This window comes from Alosa pseudoharengus, unplaced genomic scaffold, assembly GCF_046254945.1.
Source record: "Alosa pseudoharengus isolate Yale_2024_CS ecotype anadromous, Long Island Sound unplaced genomic scaffold, YU_APseudo_1.1 YU_APseudo_1.1_scf_8, whole genome shotgun sequence".
Taxonomy (NCBI): domain Eukaryota; kingdom Metazoa; phylum Chordata; class Actinopteri; order Clupeiformes; family Clupeidae; genus Alosa; species Alosa pseudoharengus.
In genome coordinates, this window is record NW_027468870.1 from 6,496,113 (window position 1) to 6,513,940 (window position 17,828).

Sequence of the window (17,828 nt, forward strand, 5' to 3'; positions counted from 1 at the left end):
ATTGAGCCAATCATATGGTGTGTTGTGAAGACATCGTGCCAATCATGTGTTGTGAGCACATGTGCAAGATTGGTGTCCTGAAGCCTTGTGCACGTGCATTTCTGCCGAATAGGATGCCCGATGAGTGCCCAAAAAGCGTTGCAATATGGCCGCCGAGTGGAGGGACTTGCCTAAAAGGACTTTGCTAAAACTGCCTGAGGCTGAACACTGTGATGCTCAGGCATAGACTACCTGTGATCCGTTCCCTCTGACTGGCTGCATTAACATGAATTTGTGCCGGATGGTTTTTTGTTTTTTGTTTGAGCTTTGCTTCTTTGCATGTAACTGGATTGATTGATCGATTGATTGGTTGATTGATTGATCATTCATTTGTTCATTTAGTTATAGATAGATAGATAGATAGATAGATAGATAGATAGATACTTTATTAAATTAAATCAAGTTATTGCTTGATTAGTATAATGTAATGCTGCATATTCCTTTTCAGTCTTAAAAAACTTAATCTTAAAACTATACCAGGCATAAGACCCACCTTTGTTATATGTAGTTAGATTCAGTTAAGCTTTTGAGACATGAGTATGAAGGTTACATCAGTATTTTTGGATATGGTTGTATAGGCGTTAACAATATGTTGAGTTGTACAAGGCTAACCACTGTTGTTCATTGTAAAGTAAATTACAACAATGCAGTATTTTCTCTTGTTAGTTATTTTGGTGATGAGTCAACATTGGCATTATTTCACATCACACGCTGTTACCAACTGTTAATATTTACAAGGGCATGATGTGCATCATACAAAAACGGCCACCATAAACAGAATAAACAGGATAAACATAATAAAGCTTAAAAAAATAAAGTTTAAAATATTGCTTAATATTGCATACACTATACCCAAACTATCAGGTTTTGGACACCACATGGCTACTCAAGAGGATTTACAACTATAAGGGCATAAACCTGCAGACAGAGTTCTGAGTCAGACTGCTCACAATAGACGAGATGAGTCTCTGTTAACTGCATGAATTCATCTTCAGTCCAGCGTATATGACTGTGACATCCTCCCCCTCAGTGCCACCAGCAGTCTAAACAAACACAGATAAATCACCAGCAGTTAGATAAGAGAGCAGTTTACCTTTGCTTAGATATAGATATACTGTACATAGACACTGGAGATAAACTCACAGCAGGAGGATCTGTGGGTGCAACATCTGAAAAACAACAGAAAAGAGTACAGAAGACATTTTACTGAATTATAATAGATAATATAATTAACTAAATAATTAAGTTAGTTAAATAACTAACCATATTATGATGAATGTGTTATGATAATTGTATACAAACATCATGTGCACATATTGACAGGTTATAAATATGACATTTTGACATAAACATGAAACGCTGTGACAGCCACAAAATGTAGACAAATATAAAGATAAACGCAAATAAAACTGTGTGTGTGTGCATGTGTGTGTGTGTGTGTGTGTGTGTGTGTGTGTCTGTGTCTGTGTGTCTGTGTTTGTGTGTAGCTGCTTTCAGACACAACCTCCGCAGTATATGTAGAGCTTTGTCAAACGGAGGTCCAACCCTTCGGGTGATTCAGACATGATGCTAACCTGCTGACCTTATGCGATCATATATGTGAATGACACACGCACATAAACAGAATGTCCGTGTAGTTGAACTGGTTGAACATGGTTGAACACACTCATGAACAGAATATCTGCATGTTCTTCGCTTTGTTCAGACACAAGCTCTTTTACATAATGTCCGTCTGAAATACTAGGAGGGGAGCAGTAGAACAGCTGGCTAAGTTCGGACTTCCAAATGACCGGTTATGTTGTTCAGATATACGGCCCAACCGCTTGACATCCGCACTTACACGTAGGTCTGAAAGCAACTTTTGTGTAAGATAAGATAAGATAAGATAAGATAAGATAAGACTTTATTGATCCCACAGCTGGGAAATTCACTTGTCAAAACAGCCCAGTAGTATTTAAATAGAGAGTAGGAAAGTTGTATACAGTATGCCCAGCATACAAGCACACCTAAAAAAACAAAAAAAATCACACAGTGATTGCAACACGTGTATGTGTGTGTGGGTGTGTGTGTCTGTGTGTGTTTGTGTCTCTGTGTACTGTGTATGTGTGGGTGGGTGTGTGTGAATGTGTGGAATGTGCGTGTGCAAATGACTGTTCACACGTTCAAGTGTTTCAACCCATTGATTGATGTCTTTGGAAATACAAATTAATTTACCCTTAAGCATTAGGTAACTGAATCTGATGTACCGGTATATACCTGAAGACAAAATTAAATTAAACCAAGTAGACTTTAAAAGGACTTTGCCTTGAACGTTGACTGTGTTTGTAGCATATTACACACCACAACACACTCTCTCTATACGTGAAGATCAGACCAACTTCTCCAAGTGTACATTCATGACCTAAGACCTACAGGGAATTCACATGTGAGTCCACACTGCTTTATCTCCAGGTGAAGGCCACAGAAAGCTTAATATTCTACAACCCACAGGGGCCCTTAGCTGTGACATAATGCTGCTTAAAGACCATGATTACATGCACAGTCATCTCCAACTGACCCTACAGAGTCCAATCCAAGCCCACCTCTCACAAAACTATTATATTATTAATGTTATTAATTATTTATATTCTAGATTTAGTATAATACAGCAGCATTCTAGAAGCCATCCCCCTGGCTGCTTCTTGCACAGATTAGATTGTTGCAACTATATAGACTACAATGCAACTATGCTTTACCTTTGTTGATAGATTTAATCAGACTGTGATACCTGATCATTTGTATTAAAGGTTGTATCAGCGATTTCAGGCCCAAAAAAGGCCCAAACATAAACGACCACATTCATCTAACCTTTCCTAACGATCCACTAGCTACCTGCCCCATAAGCAGGCCGTCAAAAAAAACACGTCTCTGTAGGCAGCCTAGGCTCCGAGATCTGTACACAAAAACAATTGCTACCAACAAGTGTTGCCAACCACTCCAAGGCAAAATAAAGTGTTCCAACCAATAACCGACGAGATGCGCGTTTAGGAGAGTTTCAATTGCACGGGAGGGAGGGGGAGGGAGTAGTGAGCTAGCTCTCTGTTTTGTTTGAACATCAACAGAAGTGACGTTACCCCGCAATCACTGATACAACCTCTAATTTCTTCCTCTTCACATAATTATTTCATTCATAATTGAATCATTCCAGTCTCAGTACTATAAATGTATATTAACTTGTCAAACAAAGTGCAGACAGAAGTGACCTCTCTCCATAGCTGTTGTATAACAATAGTACAACTGTGCTTTACCTTTTCTGATAGATTAACAATGACTTTGCTCACACTTTTTTGTTTGTTTATTAACAAAACAATACAGTTTTTAACCAATTATGTTCAAACTCTTGAGGTGTATAGCAATCTACAACTTATAAGTGTATGACAAACTACATCACTGTTGCTTCATAGTTTCAAATGTGACATATAGGTGTGTAGCTGAATATGAAACTGACAGTTCACAAACAGAAGGTGCCAAATTTTGAGAGGTTTTTTTTTCTGTTGATTTAATTCAAACTGAAAGTTTCAAGTGTAACGAGAGAAGAGGAATTAACCTTTGCGCAGATCCTCAGTGGGTTTTCTCTTGAAATGCACCGATGCGTATGTCACACTCCCTCTGTGGGGCGATGCGTATGTCACACTCCCTCTGTGGGGCAAAAGCCCCTCAGCACACGCCTCTTCATCTGATGTCCTACGCTCATCCTCATCCTCACACACTTCTACATCTGAAAAACACAACATCAACGTATAAGTTCAAACTTAACACAGACATACACACACACACACACACACACACGCACATACACACACGCACACACACACACACACACACACACACACACACACACACACACACACACACACACACACACACACACACACTCACTCACTCACTCACTCACTCACACACACACACACAGAAACACACACACACACACACACACACACGCACATACACACACGCACACACACACACACACACACACACACACACACACACACACACACACACACTCACCCACTCACTCACACACACACACAGAAACACACACACACAGAAACACACACACACACACACACACACACACACACACACACAGACACACACATGGACGAGCACACAAGATGCACTGTCAAATGTCAAATGTACGAGTTACATAAACAGTCAATTACATTTGTAGACCACTAGACCACCCAAATTACCAAACTGAAGAGTAAAAATAAAACACAAGATTTATTCAGAAGTAGTAGAACATTTGGTTGAAAAAAAGGAAGGCCTCAGAAACTTAAGGTTGATTGAAGTAAACAAACCGAAGAGGGAAGTAATTATACGCAGGCGTTTAAAATCCTCTCAGGGAGCACAAAATAAGAGCATGAGTACCTTTATCTGCTAGTTTCCACAGCAGCAGAGCGGTCAGAGCCACCAAGATGACCACAACCAGGCCAAACACACTCATGACACAGATATGTGGGACACTTACTCCTGCAGGGGGACACAACAGCACTATCAGTCTTAGTAATGATCATCTGTACGATACAGCACTGGGGGACACAACAGCACTATCAGTCTTAGTAATGATCATCTGTACGATACAGCACTGGGGGACACAACAGCACTATCAGTCTTAGTAATGATCATCTGTACGATACAGCACTGGGGCAGTAACAGTTACTATGAGTAAACACAGTTTCAGTAAATAATAACACATAGTCATGACCAGACACAGAGCTTAACACCACTCCTGCAGGGAGACATTACTATGAGCTATGTGTAAACACAGTTTTAGTAAATAATAACACATAGTCATGACCAGACACAGAGCTTAACCCCACTCCTGCAGAGAGACATTAGTAAACACAGTTTTAGTAAATAAGAAGACATAGTCATGACCAGACACAGAGCTTAACCCCACTCCTGCAGAGAGACATTAGTAAACACAGTTTTAGTAAATAAGAAGACATAGTCATGACCAGACACAGAGCTTAACCCCACTCCTGCAGGTAGACACTACTGGAGCAGTAGCAGTAGATGGTAACAGTAGTCGTAACTATACTTATACTATACATGTTAATTTAATTATATACATTTTAATTTAATTATATAATGACAATAATATTATATAATAATAACACATGTTGTTTTTGTTATTGCCGTTATTGTTTTTTCTGTGAGAATGTTGCCTGTAAAAGTAATAGTATACAATAAATAAATATTTATAGTTTCCCCCAAACAATAATAATCTACTGACTGATTACACATTGAATTTGAAATACGGGGCATAGTTTCTGAAACCTGTGAATCAAAACTAACATCAAGTCAGCAGAACTTCAAAGGTTTTACACTCAGTTTGTAATTACATGTCTCACCATTGTCTCCAAAAGACACAAGACAAACAAGAACATGGCCTATAATGGAGGCATATTACTATGGCCAGACACAAACAGGAAATGTAGACAAACGTGTTTTTTTTTTATCATACATGCATAGCATACTGCACTTTAATACCATGTAATATTTATTGTGGGCATTGTTTTTTTTTTTTTTATCAGTGAGTGCATCAGGTAGCCTATTTGATATGAAGAGGTTTTGAAATTACACAAACATGTTTTTGTTTTAGAACTGGACATGTGGTTATATACTTCAGTTCACATTCTCTTGCTCATACAGTGAAAATCCGAATGGAAAAGTCCCAGATTTAAAAAAAAAAAAAAAAAAATGCAGTGTGTACTAAATGAGCTGGGGGATTTTCTACATCATCACTTAAATATGAAGAGTTTTGAATATGCACGAGTTACAGAATACGCACACTGAAAATGCAAATGGAAAATACAAAGAGATTAAAGAAAACACTGCTTCTGCAGAGTGTAAATGCCTACATGAAGTCCACATTAAATTGATAACACTGAATAAAACAATTAAACATCATACACATTAATTAGTAATATAGATTTTAACGAATAATGCTGTTTATGTAAAACAATATTTTGGAACTTATCGGTATTTTTTTTTAAATGTAGTGTTTCATTATGGAAGGGATGTTTGGTTTTTTTTTAGAAGTTTCTTTGGGCAGTGTTATTTTTCTGGGCATGTTTTTCTGTTTTTTGACAAAATTATACTATGTTGTATACCGCAAAGAGCACACATACTCTGACTTTGCTCTGCACTGTAAATTATGGCTGTATAAGTTGAGTTTCCATCTAGTACAGCATACGGTCTCAGGCTATCTGCTCTGGAAGTACATAAATATAAATCCAGTTCTCCCTCCACTATGATGTAAAGAAGAATGCAAGGACAATAACATGAATGGATGGATGGGTGGATGGATGGATGGATGGATGGGTGGATGGATGGATGGATGGATGGATGGATGGGTGGATGGATGGATGGATGGATAGATAGATGGATGGATGGATAAAAGACACACCTGCTGATGGCTCTGTGTGTTGTGTTGCCGTGGCGTTTCTAGCATCCTCAGCGGTCTCACTGTGTGTTGCCGGCAGAGTCGTGGCCCTCCGCACCGCCGTCGTGTGTGTGGGTGGCGTGTGTGTGGTGGTGTGTTTGGACACGTTCAGCTGGACAGGCAGCAGAGCTCTCAGTGTGCCCTCATGGAAAACCGCACAGGCCCACTGGCTCTGGTCTGAGCTGACGATGCTCACGGTGTGAGAGACAGCTGCTGTCCCAGGTTTACAGCGGTTTGAGTAAGTAGAGTAATGCTGACAGGAGTATTTGCTGTTGGAATCCAGGTGAATCCAGCACACCTGCACAGGTGTCTTACAGAGAGAGACAGAGCAGCGCAGGGTCACGCTTCCTCCCTCATACACACGCTGGGGCTCCACTGTGGCTGAGGACACACACACACACACACACACACACACACACACACACACACACACACACACACACAAGCCGCTCTAATGAAGCCAAGCCACACCAGACCCAAAGCTGAACAGTGTGAGTACACCAGACACTGCATGTGTGCTCCCCTCTTCAAACTCTTATCAGTATTCCATGCTGACAACTGCACTCTGTACTTTAATTCATGCGTTATTGAGACACATGCCAAAGGGTTGGTGTTGAAGAGGGATTACCAGACAGAGCTCAGAGTTTCACAATATCACTGCAATAACACAGCAAGAACTCTCCACACATTACAGAATGAGAATGCATTCCAAAACCTTAGTCATGGATAAAACATTTACTTTATTTATCCTCCAGTTGGGCTTATCTTTCAGTCTTATGTGATCTTATCATTATATAACCCTAAACACCACACTCAGTGCAAATGTTATCTGATATTCTCTACTTCCCTTGCCTAATAATTAAGTCATTGATGAATTCATTGAGAAAGTTTTAAATGTGTAATTGGCTTAAGTGTAATATTCTTGAAAACAACCAAGAGTAATTGCAGATATTTTAAAAAGAATAAATGAAAAAATGTTTTTTTTGTGTTTGTTTTTGTAAATCACTCACCCTGAACAACCACCAGCTCGTAGGATGTCTGTTTCTCTGGGCCTCCTCCCGGCCGTATCAGGCGCATTGTGCACTGGAACCGCCCTGAGTCACCCCACTCCACAGAAGAGATGTGCAGCGAGAAGTCATTATCTCCCCTTCCTTTTTTAGATACTCGCCCTGTAAAGGGCCCCGAGCTGTTAGAGAGGCGTCTGTTGAAGCTCCCATGAGGTTTCCAGCTCCAGTCCCCTGAGTACGTCTCAGAGCCCAGGTGTTTGCAGAAGAGATGCACAGACTGACCCACGGCTCTGAACAGCAGGGTGGCGTCACCTGAGGAGGCTGAGAGAAACGTAAACATATGGAGCATCATCCTACATGTATATGCATATCACATATTTATCATCATCATGTTTATTTATGTCATTATCAGTAGGATATCAGAATATAACATTATCAGGAAATAAGAGTACTTAAGAGTACTCTTAGAGTACACAGTTTACTCCGTGTGAGAATGGCCACATTAACACAAACAGCCCATACTCTTTACATTATTCATATATAGATGTGTGTACTGCATTTGTGCAATTAACAATTATAAAAATGCAATTTAGAAATTATAGTAATTTCATAAAAATTAGTGTGAAATTAATTTGTGGATATATTCATGGAATAGTATTGCTTATTTGACAAATGATTGCATAGTTGTGTACCAGACTGTTAAAATCAGCATGAAAATCGAATTTTGTGTTGTCTAATTAGCTACAATAAACGTTACTTTGTCTGCTACAGAATTTCTACCAAAAGTAAACTGACCAGTAAAATGCTTTCTATAGATTATGAATTTATGATAAATCTAAATAACATTATTATATAAAAAAAAACATAAAATGTACATGACATGACAATGCAATGAACATTTCTGACCTATACACAAATTCAAAGTGATTATTAATATAAAATTACAACTGGCTTACAGATTGATTACCACCAAGTGTAATTGTCTGCAAATGTTATACTACAATTGATGAATTATCATGCAGAGTTGTGTACATGTTGTAATTTACCATGTTTCCTCTCCAGTATAAGCTCTTTACTGCCGCATGTGTAACGTCTTTTGTCTTGAAAGTTCTGCACCAGGAGATGGGCAGTGTTGTCTATCTTCAGCACTATGTCGTCGGTTCTGATTCCGTCCCAGCTGCCCTCACATTTCTCACTCACATCACTGCCAGGAGCCACCGGGATCACTTTACCTTCAGAGAAAAACACAATGACCTGATATCAGAGCGTTTAGTGAACACATCTGCAAAATGTTCTACAGAACGTGCATCACTTAGATGAAGAGAACACTTCTAATACTACTCTGCCTGAGCCTGATGCTTTATTTGGCTTAGCATTGCTCTTCCAAGTGCAAAAAAATTATAAAGAGAAAATGTAGATTATTTTATCACATCAGCAGACAAAGGTCACTTCATGTTTAGACCACTTCAGAAGACAAGTAGGCATGATGGAGACTATAGCTATACTGTTACAGAGGACATGACAGTCGCCATTCGAAGCCCACCAGCGTGGAGAAACATACGTGGAGAAAATGTGTATCATTTCACTATACGAGAGGACGCAATTCTTACCGTGTCTAAGCCCACTCAGGCAGAGAAGCAGGCCTGCGGAGAAAAAGGTCCTCATTCTGGCGTACATATCAAAAGCATTCTGACACAATAGGATGGTAGATAGCACTGCACTAATACTGCTGGTGTATCTGCAGCTGTGTCTGATTTCCTGTAAACAGAAGTGTGAAGTTTCCATTGACACTCGTCCTGCTCAGGTCATACCCTCCACCGCAGCACAAACCACAAGCCTTACCAGACGCCCAGACCCTCAGTACACTGTATTTACAACAACCTACAGTTTTCATGTGGACACTGTGACATGTGAAGATCACAGGGTGAAGTGGAAAATAGAGAGAGGATTATGTAGACTGCTCCATGGCCCTTAGCCATTGCAATTGCAAATTACGATTAGCGATCAGTTAAAGTTAAAAAACTACATTTAACTTAGTGTAATTTCAATACTTAATTAATTTGATTAGATATAATTTAAATAATGTATTTTTAATGTATCATCAAATTTCACTGGCTCAGTAGATGCTTATAAGGCACACATCTGTACTCTGAGGTTGTATTTTTAGTCATGCTCAGTGGCTTTCCTGAGAATGGCAACCCCTCTGACTGCAGAAACGGAATGTTCCACAGCACGTCTTCATCTTTTGTGATATTTAGAGATGAGGGAAGGCCCACTAAAAATGGCAATACATAAAACAAATCAAGAAAACAAACAAACAAGTCAATACATGTAATATCAGCGTGAAGAATAAATTTGAGGTGTGGAATGTGCACCCCTTTCTCTCCTGACAAGCTGCTGGTGTTGAACTTTAAATGTTAGACAGGATGTGGGTTCTGCTTATCTAAACAAAAGTGGTTAAAGCTCACATGAGCTTTATGTCGCTTGAATATAATATTCGGTTGTAGCCCATTGTAGCTGTGAGGAACAGCTAAATAGCTGATCTATTCTGGGCAAAAACACAAGCTGAGCTTTTTGATGTCAAAGGCCACGTCAGACACCCAACAGTCACTTTGCCAGTGTAGGAGTGAGGGGTGGACAATCATATTCACACTTATGTCACATATGATTCAAATCATTTCAGTGTCAGTGAAGAGGTAGTAGAACACACACACACACACACACACACAGAGAGAGAGAGAGACAGAATCAATGTTGACTGCTACCTGTGGTAGCGGCCCTTGGAATTCATCTTATTGCAACACAATTAGATTATACTTATTGTAGCAAAATCAGATCAGAATAGAATCAGAACAGGAAGCCTGATTCCTATCACACATATTTCTGAGGCCGGAGGCCCTTGTTAATCTTTTGAGAGGTAACGGAGGGTTTCTGCATCTATACTGCCCTCCTGCACCTGTCTGTAGTCTACTGTGGCGAACATCACCAGCGTCTGGAACACATCTGCCCAGATCACTGCCTTTAGTCCTCCCTGCAGGGATGTGAGAAGAATAACAATATTCCATAGCCCGCGTGCGCGCGCACACACACACACACACACACACATAGCTAGACCCTGATTTTTAAGCAGTATAGGCTATTTCAGTAACTGACCTATAGAAATGTAGGGATCCCTTAAGACACTCAACACACTGCATGTGGAAATGTGTGATAATAGGCCTAGGTCTATGCCCAATCATTTCTTATCGGTCTTGTTATTCAAGTTCCTCTCGGGTCAATAAAGGTTGGATAAGACTGGCTTCTCAGAAAGACATAGGCCTAACCAAAGATTGTACATAGGTGGAGCCTCTAATCATCTCCGTGATCGATTAGGCTACAGTCGACAAATGACCGGCACCGGCTAAGCGCATGTGGACGGGCGAACATGTGACTTGAAACACCACCAATCAGGACTCGTTTATGGCGCAGATACTGTCAACAAAAGTTGTGGATGTTGGGTCAGAGTTGATCGTCAGCTATCCCCACACTGCAGGTGAGTTTTGTTACCTGAATTTCGATTCGTCATTCGTCGATTCCTCATTCGCTCTTAACGAATTAAACAATGTCGTGTAGTTTTTGGAATGTGTTATTTTTGTCAACGCGATAGCCTACTAGCCTACGTACGGGTGCGTCGTCAATTCTTTGACCCGTCCCAGGCATACACCGGCCTGGGTTTTTTGACTTTGACACTAATGTAACTTCTGTGCCTCGCAGTAGTTTAATGGATACAGTGTTTGATTGTCTATATTGTGTGAGCTGCAGAAACGCGATCGGAGGCCAAGTGTTACTTGTAGTAGCGTAGTCTATGCGTGACCAAAGCAGACACAAACTTGCTTTGTTTTCTCTTGCAGACATGACTAAACAAACGGTTCAATCCCAGACGGATCAATGCGCCAACCAGGTAAACACATGTCTTGTCTATGTCTGTCTTTGTGAAACACGTGAAAGCATAGCTTTCTATGTGAAACACCGCGATTACTTTTTTCCATGTGGGGATACAGAAAGTGTTAATATAGAATGTCGGTGAGTGAACGTGTGTGTGTGTGTGTGTGTGTGTGTGTGTGTGTGTGTGTGTGTGTGTGTGTGTGCAGGGATGGGCAGTAGCATTTCAAATACAAAATAGTATTTTGTAATTTGTATTTTATTGGATTAAAAGAATGCCTTCATATTTTGTATCAAAATACTTTATAGGCGTGTATTTTAGTTTAAAAATGCTGCCAAATATTTTTTGGTAAAACCAATACTTTTGGTGATAAAAGTAGCCTAAAAGTGCAAAACAATGCCTCTGACTGGTGAAGATTTGGGAAGGCGATCCATTACAAGATGAGTAACAAGCAGGTTGCTCACACACACTCCTCTTACACCAACGTGTTTCTTGAGAACAAACCATCAGCTTTTTCTTGAGAACTTTAATAATCCAATTGGAACACATAGAATCGGTTTTGTCGTTGCCCTGCAACATATCAAAAAGTTGCCCCATGTATCACCTGAAGCAACACAATTAAAAATCCATATTTATGCCCCATGGTGTCAATATAACACCATTTAGCACTTACACGGTACCGAGTTAGTTAAAAACCAACTAGGGTCATGGTCCTACCTGATCAACAGCATTACACAGTGCAATATCAAGCATTCCTGGCATACATTGATACAATGTCAGAGACTTCATTCTCCGTATTATATGCCATGAGTTTGAAGTTGTTATTTTAAGGTAATAGAACTGCATTCTGCATTCTGTTGCCCACATTCTGTATCTCCCAATAGGTTCGGCGGTCAGTTTGTTTGTACCACTTGACAAGTTCGGTTGTGACTTTTTGAGTACATCTCTGATTCAGTAGGCTATGAGATGTACCAGGCAGGTCGGCATAGTTGATCTGTTGACTGTGCAGATTTATGGCATGCCTTGTAAGCAGAGAAAAGTGGTTGCTCTCAAACACTGCCCATTCAATCAACAGACTCAGTGTAGTGATAAAGGAATAGATTAAATAGACAGATACGGAAGGTTTGCAAAGGGATTTCATGCTCCCTTTAAAGGCACACTATGCAGGTTTTATAGCTTAATATGCAAGTTTTTTAGCTTAATTTAACTTCATTTACCAGCTTCAGAGTCATTGGAATGGTTATATGACTTTTTTCGGGTTGAATGGTGGCCGTCTCAGTTCCCCCTAGCGCCTGTGAGCGGAAAAACCACCCTTGCAACTGTGGGCCGGCGGGCCGACGGCCTCAGTGTCAGGAAGTATTACGAGTGTAACGAATTGCTTTACTGCATTCAAATACACATACACGCCAGGCATCATGACAGAGCAAGCGAAAAATAAGCAAAAAACGAAAAAAACAGTAAGGAAATTGCCAATACTGCATAGTTTACCTTTAAAGAGTATTTTTTAGTATTTTCAAAATACAAAAATACAGTATTTTATTTTGATACATGGCATGGCTACTGTATTTGGTAGTTTATTTTGATACACTTACAATTAGGGTATTTCAAATTTTATTTTTTTAAATACATTTTGATGAATTTTTGCCCATCCTTGTACTGTGTGTGTGTGTGTGTGTGTGACTGTGTTTTAGGAACAGAGTTCTGATGGGCGGTGTTAATCTAAGCATTTGAGTGAGAGCAGTTATGATTTGTGGTGTGCCCTGTTAAACTGGCTTAATCCAGAGTGGGAGGAGGACATCATGTCCTCATACCAAAGGTCATCTGGCAGAACTAGACTGTGTGTGTTGTTGTTTGTTATATTTGTAGTTGTGTGTGTGCCTGTGTGTGTGTGTATTTGTTTGTTTGTTTATGTATGTATTATATAATACAAGAAAAGATACCAACAAAGTATAGAATTGGCATGTTGAAAAGTCCTCACAGTTTCTTTATTGATGACGTGACTGGAGACATGCTCTCAGTGCTTGTCTCTACACGCGGTGGAAATCACTCTCTATTAGCATAATTGTTTACAATACAGCAAGAATTGCTATTTGATTTATTGCCATCATAATTGCTATATTGAGAGTCTGCTGCGGCCATCTTGATTCTTGAGGCAGTAGTTGATGAGTCACTCATACTTACTTTCCGATTTCCGCTGTGACTCAAGGTAGTGTGGCATGTAGCAGACAGCAGAAGCAATGTTATCAGGGTAGACGTCAGTACCAACATAGAATTCATATCATAATATTAAGTAAATAAATATCACGCTACTGTGTCACAGTGGTATAATGCATTGTGTCATATATGGCCCACTCTTTATGTTTATGTCCTTGTGATGGTATATTTGACCTGCATGACCTTGTGATAATATGCATTTAAGGTACAGGAAAATGCTGAATGAGAGTCAGTATCGCGGCACTGGCTTGGACATTACAATCCATCATACTGTTCATTATAGGTTCACATAACCTCCCATTGGGTGGAATACTCTGACTGATCAATGATTGGTTGTTCGATTGATTGGTTGATTGATTGATTGATTACTTGTGTAGGGAGGATTATGGGACTCTATGAAGAAGGCAGCCTTCATCATCGGCTCAAGCCTCTTCTTCCTGGTGGCGTTCCGGAACTCAGTGATGTGGTACGTGTTCCACCGGACCCTAGCCCCAGTGTGTACAGGATGGGCATCTGCTTAGCTGCTGCTGTTGTTGTTGTACATGCTGTTTATTTGTTGCGTATTTCATGATATGGCACTTTGGCATATTTTCATAACAGCCAACAAGTAAAGAGGTGTGTGTGTGTGTGTGTGTGTGTGTGTGTGTGTGCTTGCGTGTGTGTGTCTGTGTACATGCCTGCGTGTGTGTGTGTGTGCCCCCTCTTGAAGGCATCTGCAGCGGTTCTGGGGTGCATCTGGAGACTTCTGGCAGACCCAGTGGAGTAACCTTCTGCTCCACTTTGAAGGTCGCGAGACAACGCTCTTCTTCCTGGGTGAGGCCCTGACCTGTAACCATTGTGTGTGTGAGTGTGCGTGCATGCGTGTGTGTGTGTGTGTGTGTGTGTGTGTGTGTGTGTGTGTGGCTGTATGTGACCAAGAGAACATTTTATTTTTGGCACAACAATAGAACAGGATACCGGATATATTCCGCTTTGATACCCATGTTACGTCTGAGTATCTGTGATAGCATCCTTTATTCTCATGCATATGCCATATTAAAACTGTGTGTGTGTGTGTGTGTGTGTGTGTGTGTGTGTGTGTGTGTGTGTGTGTGTGTGTGTGTGTGTGTGTGTGTGTGTGTGTGTGTGTGTGTGTGTGTGTGTGTGTGTGTGTGTGTGTGTGTGTGTGTGTGTGTGTGTGTGTGTGTGTGTGTGTGTGTGTGTGTGTGTGTGTGTGTGTGTGTAGGGACCATGCTGGTTCCCACCGCTGGTTTCTGGTTGTTGAATGGACTTTTCATGTTGGCTGACTCCACTGGAAAGCCAAGCTTCATCACGCGCTACCGCATCCAACAGGACAAGAACAACCCGGTATGAACACACACACACACACACACACACACGCGCACACACACACACACACACTCAACTTTGGCCTACTTCCACCAAATCACTTGCTGAACAAATTCCAAAATCCCATCAGCAAAGGGTGTGTGTGTGTGTGTGTGTGTGTGTGTGTGTGTGTGTGTGTGTGTGTGTGTGTGTGTGTGTGTGTGTGTGTGTGTGTGTGTGTGTGTGTGTGTGTGTACTAGAGTGTGTGCACATCTGATAAGGGCTGTTGGCTATGTTATCTGCTTGTTTGTCGTTATGATAACCCAGACAGACACACTCCATGGAGTGATCCCAGGTTACCCCATACTGGGTTATCACTGTGTGTGTGTGTGTGTGTGTGTCTGTCTGTGTGTGTTGATAAGGTATTTGGTAATGCACACATAGCACAATATCTCAGGTACAAAGATCATTGAAAGTGCTCTATTCGCATTCATATCCCACAATCTCCGTCCATTAGTGTGTCTATTTTAGTTATGAGTTTATATAATGACATGCATACACTCTAGATAGAAATTTGATATTTGTGTGTGTGTGTGTGTGTGTGTGTGTGTTAGTTAAGAGTTTATATAATGACATGCATACACTCTAGATAGAAATTTGATATTTGTGTGTGTACGTGTGTGTGTACATATATGTGTGTGTGTGTGTGTGTTAGTTATGAGTTTATATAATGTGACATGCATACACTTTAAATAGAAATTTGATATTTGTGTGTGTACGTGTGTGTACACATGTGTGTGTGTGTTAGTTATGAGTTAATATAATGACTTATTCCACTGCTTGGTTGAATTTCCCATTGTCCTACGTAATTTAGAACGACCATTAACCGTATGTTATCTGCACACCTATGAAGTAGATCCATTTTTTTGGCCGTATCACACTTGTATATTAATTCGCCGAACTCGTTGTGAAGTTTAAATGAACTGTCACGTTGCATCCGAGCTGTAAAATGCAGATGTTCAGAACATGGCAACATTGTAGCATATGACGGAGGTGGCTTTTAGCTAGATGGATGACAGCAGGCTAAGTAAAAGCGATGTTTCAAAGCTAAAGTTCATCAGATTCTTGGGATACGCCCGCTTGACAACGGGAGAGATAGAACTAACGACTGGCCTTTGGCCGTAGCAACCATCTATTTAGAACTAGTAACGGCAGTTTGTCCTGTGTTGAGAAATTAGTTGATATGTGTCGGAAGAAATTAGTTCTACAAACAAGACAGTTTTAGCGATTAAAACGTTAAAATTGTAACAGGAAATGAACACAACGCAAGTGGCAACAGTGGAATAAGCGGGATAATGGACTCCACGGTGGTCTGTTCACAGAAGTTAATGCACTACGAGGCTTCGCGTCGGGGCCGTTTTACAACCTCGACCGTGCATTAACTTCTGTGAACAGAACACCGTGTCGTCCATTATCCCTTACATGCATACACTTTAGATAGAAATTTGATATTTGTGTGTGTGTGTGTGTGTGTGTGTGTGTGTGTGTGTGTGTGTGTGTGTGTGTGTGTGTGTGTGTGTGTGTGTACGTGTGTGTGTGTGTGTGTGTGTGTGTGTGTGTACATATGTGTGTGTGTACATATGTGTGTATGTACATATGTGTGTGTGTGTGTACATATGTATGTGTGTGTGTGTGTGTGTGTGTGTGTGTGTGTGTGTGTGTGTGTGTGTGTGTGTGTGTGTGTGTGTGTGTGTGTGTGTGTGTGTGTACATATATGTGTGTGTGTGTGTGTGTGTGTGTGTGTGTGTGTGTGTGTGTGTGTGTGTGTGTGTGTGTGTGTGTGTGTGTGTGTGTGTACATGTGTGTGTGTGTACATATGTGTGTGTGTACATATGTGTGTGTGTGTGTCCATCATGGGGCAGCCCATCAGAGTCTACCCACGCCATGAGTCATACACCTATCTTGGCCATAACATCAACATTGCAGGTGAGTGGGGGGAGCAGGTACAGGAGCTATGCCATGCCTATAAGAACAGGATCGACCTAATTGACTCCTCCCCCCTCCCTGTAGTCATGAAACTGGACGCTATCAGAGAGGTGGCCCTGACAAAGGTACAACACCTCTTTGCAAACGTCCACATCCCACAAAATGTCCTATGCGACATGAATAATAAAACCATCCAGGCCGTCAGAAAATGGCTGGGGCTGAACTCTCACTCTACCCGGGACCTCATCTTCCTCTCACGCAAAGAGGGGGGGCTGGGAGTCCCAAACGTGGAATGGGTATACACTGCCACCAGGCTGACACACCTCATCTGCATGCTCAACAATGACGATTCCACTGTCAGAGAGCTAGCCAGAGCTTCCCTCCTGCTGGACCTCAGGAAGAGGAAGGTACCCCTGGCCAAACCAGGCCAGGACAGCTTCCTAGGCTTTAGGAGGAAAAGCAGCGGGAAACTGGACACACAAGCTGCAGGCTTTGGAGTCCGATCAGACTGGCCGGACTTAAATGATCTGTGCAACAGAATGTCAGTCAAACTGGAATGGACACAACACAACTCACACACAGCACCACAGGCATCTGATGCAGTTGTCACAGACCCATCTGTAACAGCAGAGGCTACTGTATATCACAACGAGGCACAACACACACTACAGAATACAACAGCAAGGAGATTCCTTCTTAACATAAAACAAACAGACACCAAAAAACATTGGACTGGACTCAGAATGCAGGGAAAGTTGGCATGCCTACACTTTGCCGACCACTCCGTTTCACACTCTATGTTCACAAATGCCGCTGTTGGGGAGGATATCCTCTGTTTCACTGTCAAGGCCAGACTGCA

General features: G+C 41.1%; 2 protein-coding genes and 1 long non-coding RNA gene across 3 annotated transcripts in view; 1 reads left to right on the forward strand and 2 right to left on the reverse strand.

The window, feature by feature from the left end:
- Positions 1-311: 311 nt before the first annotated feature.
- LOC143111541 (uncharacterized) lies at positions 312-3,696 on the reverse strand. Its single transcript, XR_012984545.1, has 3 exons — positions 3,626-3,696; positions 1,183-1,208; positions 312-1,082 (listed from the first exon to the last, which is right to left on the reverse strand). It is a non-coding gene; the product is annotated as an uncharacterized LOC143111541 (long non-coding RNA).
- A 574-nt stretch (positions 3,697-4,270) lies between these two features.
- Positions 4,271-9,282, reverse strand: LOC143112063 (uncharacterized). Its single transcript, XM_076274313.1, has 6 exons — positions 9,150-9,282; positions 8,586-8,771; positions 7,543-7,860; positions 6,497-6,913; positions 4,453-4,554; positions 4,271-4,278 (listed from the first exon to the last, which is right to left on the reverse strand). The coding sequence occupies exons 1-6, from the start codon at positions 9,214-9,216 to the stop codon at positions 4,271-4,273; spliced, it is 1,098 nt and encodes a 365-aa protein (XP_076130428.1). The 5' UTR covers positions 9,217-9,282.
- A 1,682-nt stretch (positions 9,283-10,964) lies between these two features.
- The window catches only part of faxdc2 (fatty acid hydroxylase domain containing 2), an 11,619-nt gene continuing 4,755 nt past the window's right edge, over positions 10,965-17,828 (forward strand). The window contains exons 1-5 of the mRNA XM_076274299.1: positions 10,965-11,071; positions 11,430-11,479; positions 14,053-14,141; positions 14,385-14,488; positions 14,901-15,022. Coding sequence (XP_076130414.1) covers positions 10,999-11,071; positions 11,430-11,479; positions 14,053-14,141; positions 14,385-14,488; positions 14,901-15,022 — 438 coding nt within the window. The 5' untranslated portion in view covers positions 10,965-10,998. The remainder of the gene's footprint in view (positions 11,072-11,429; positions 11,480-14,052; positions 14,142-14,384; positions 14,489-14,900; positions 15,023-17,828) is intronic.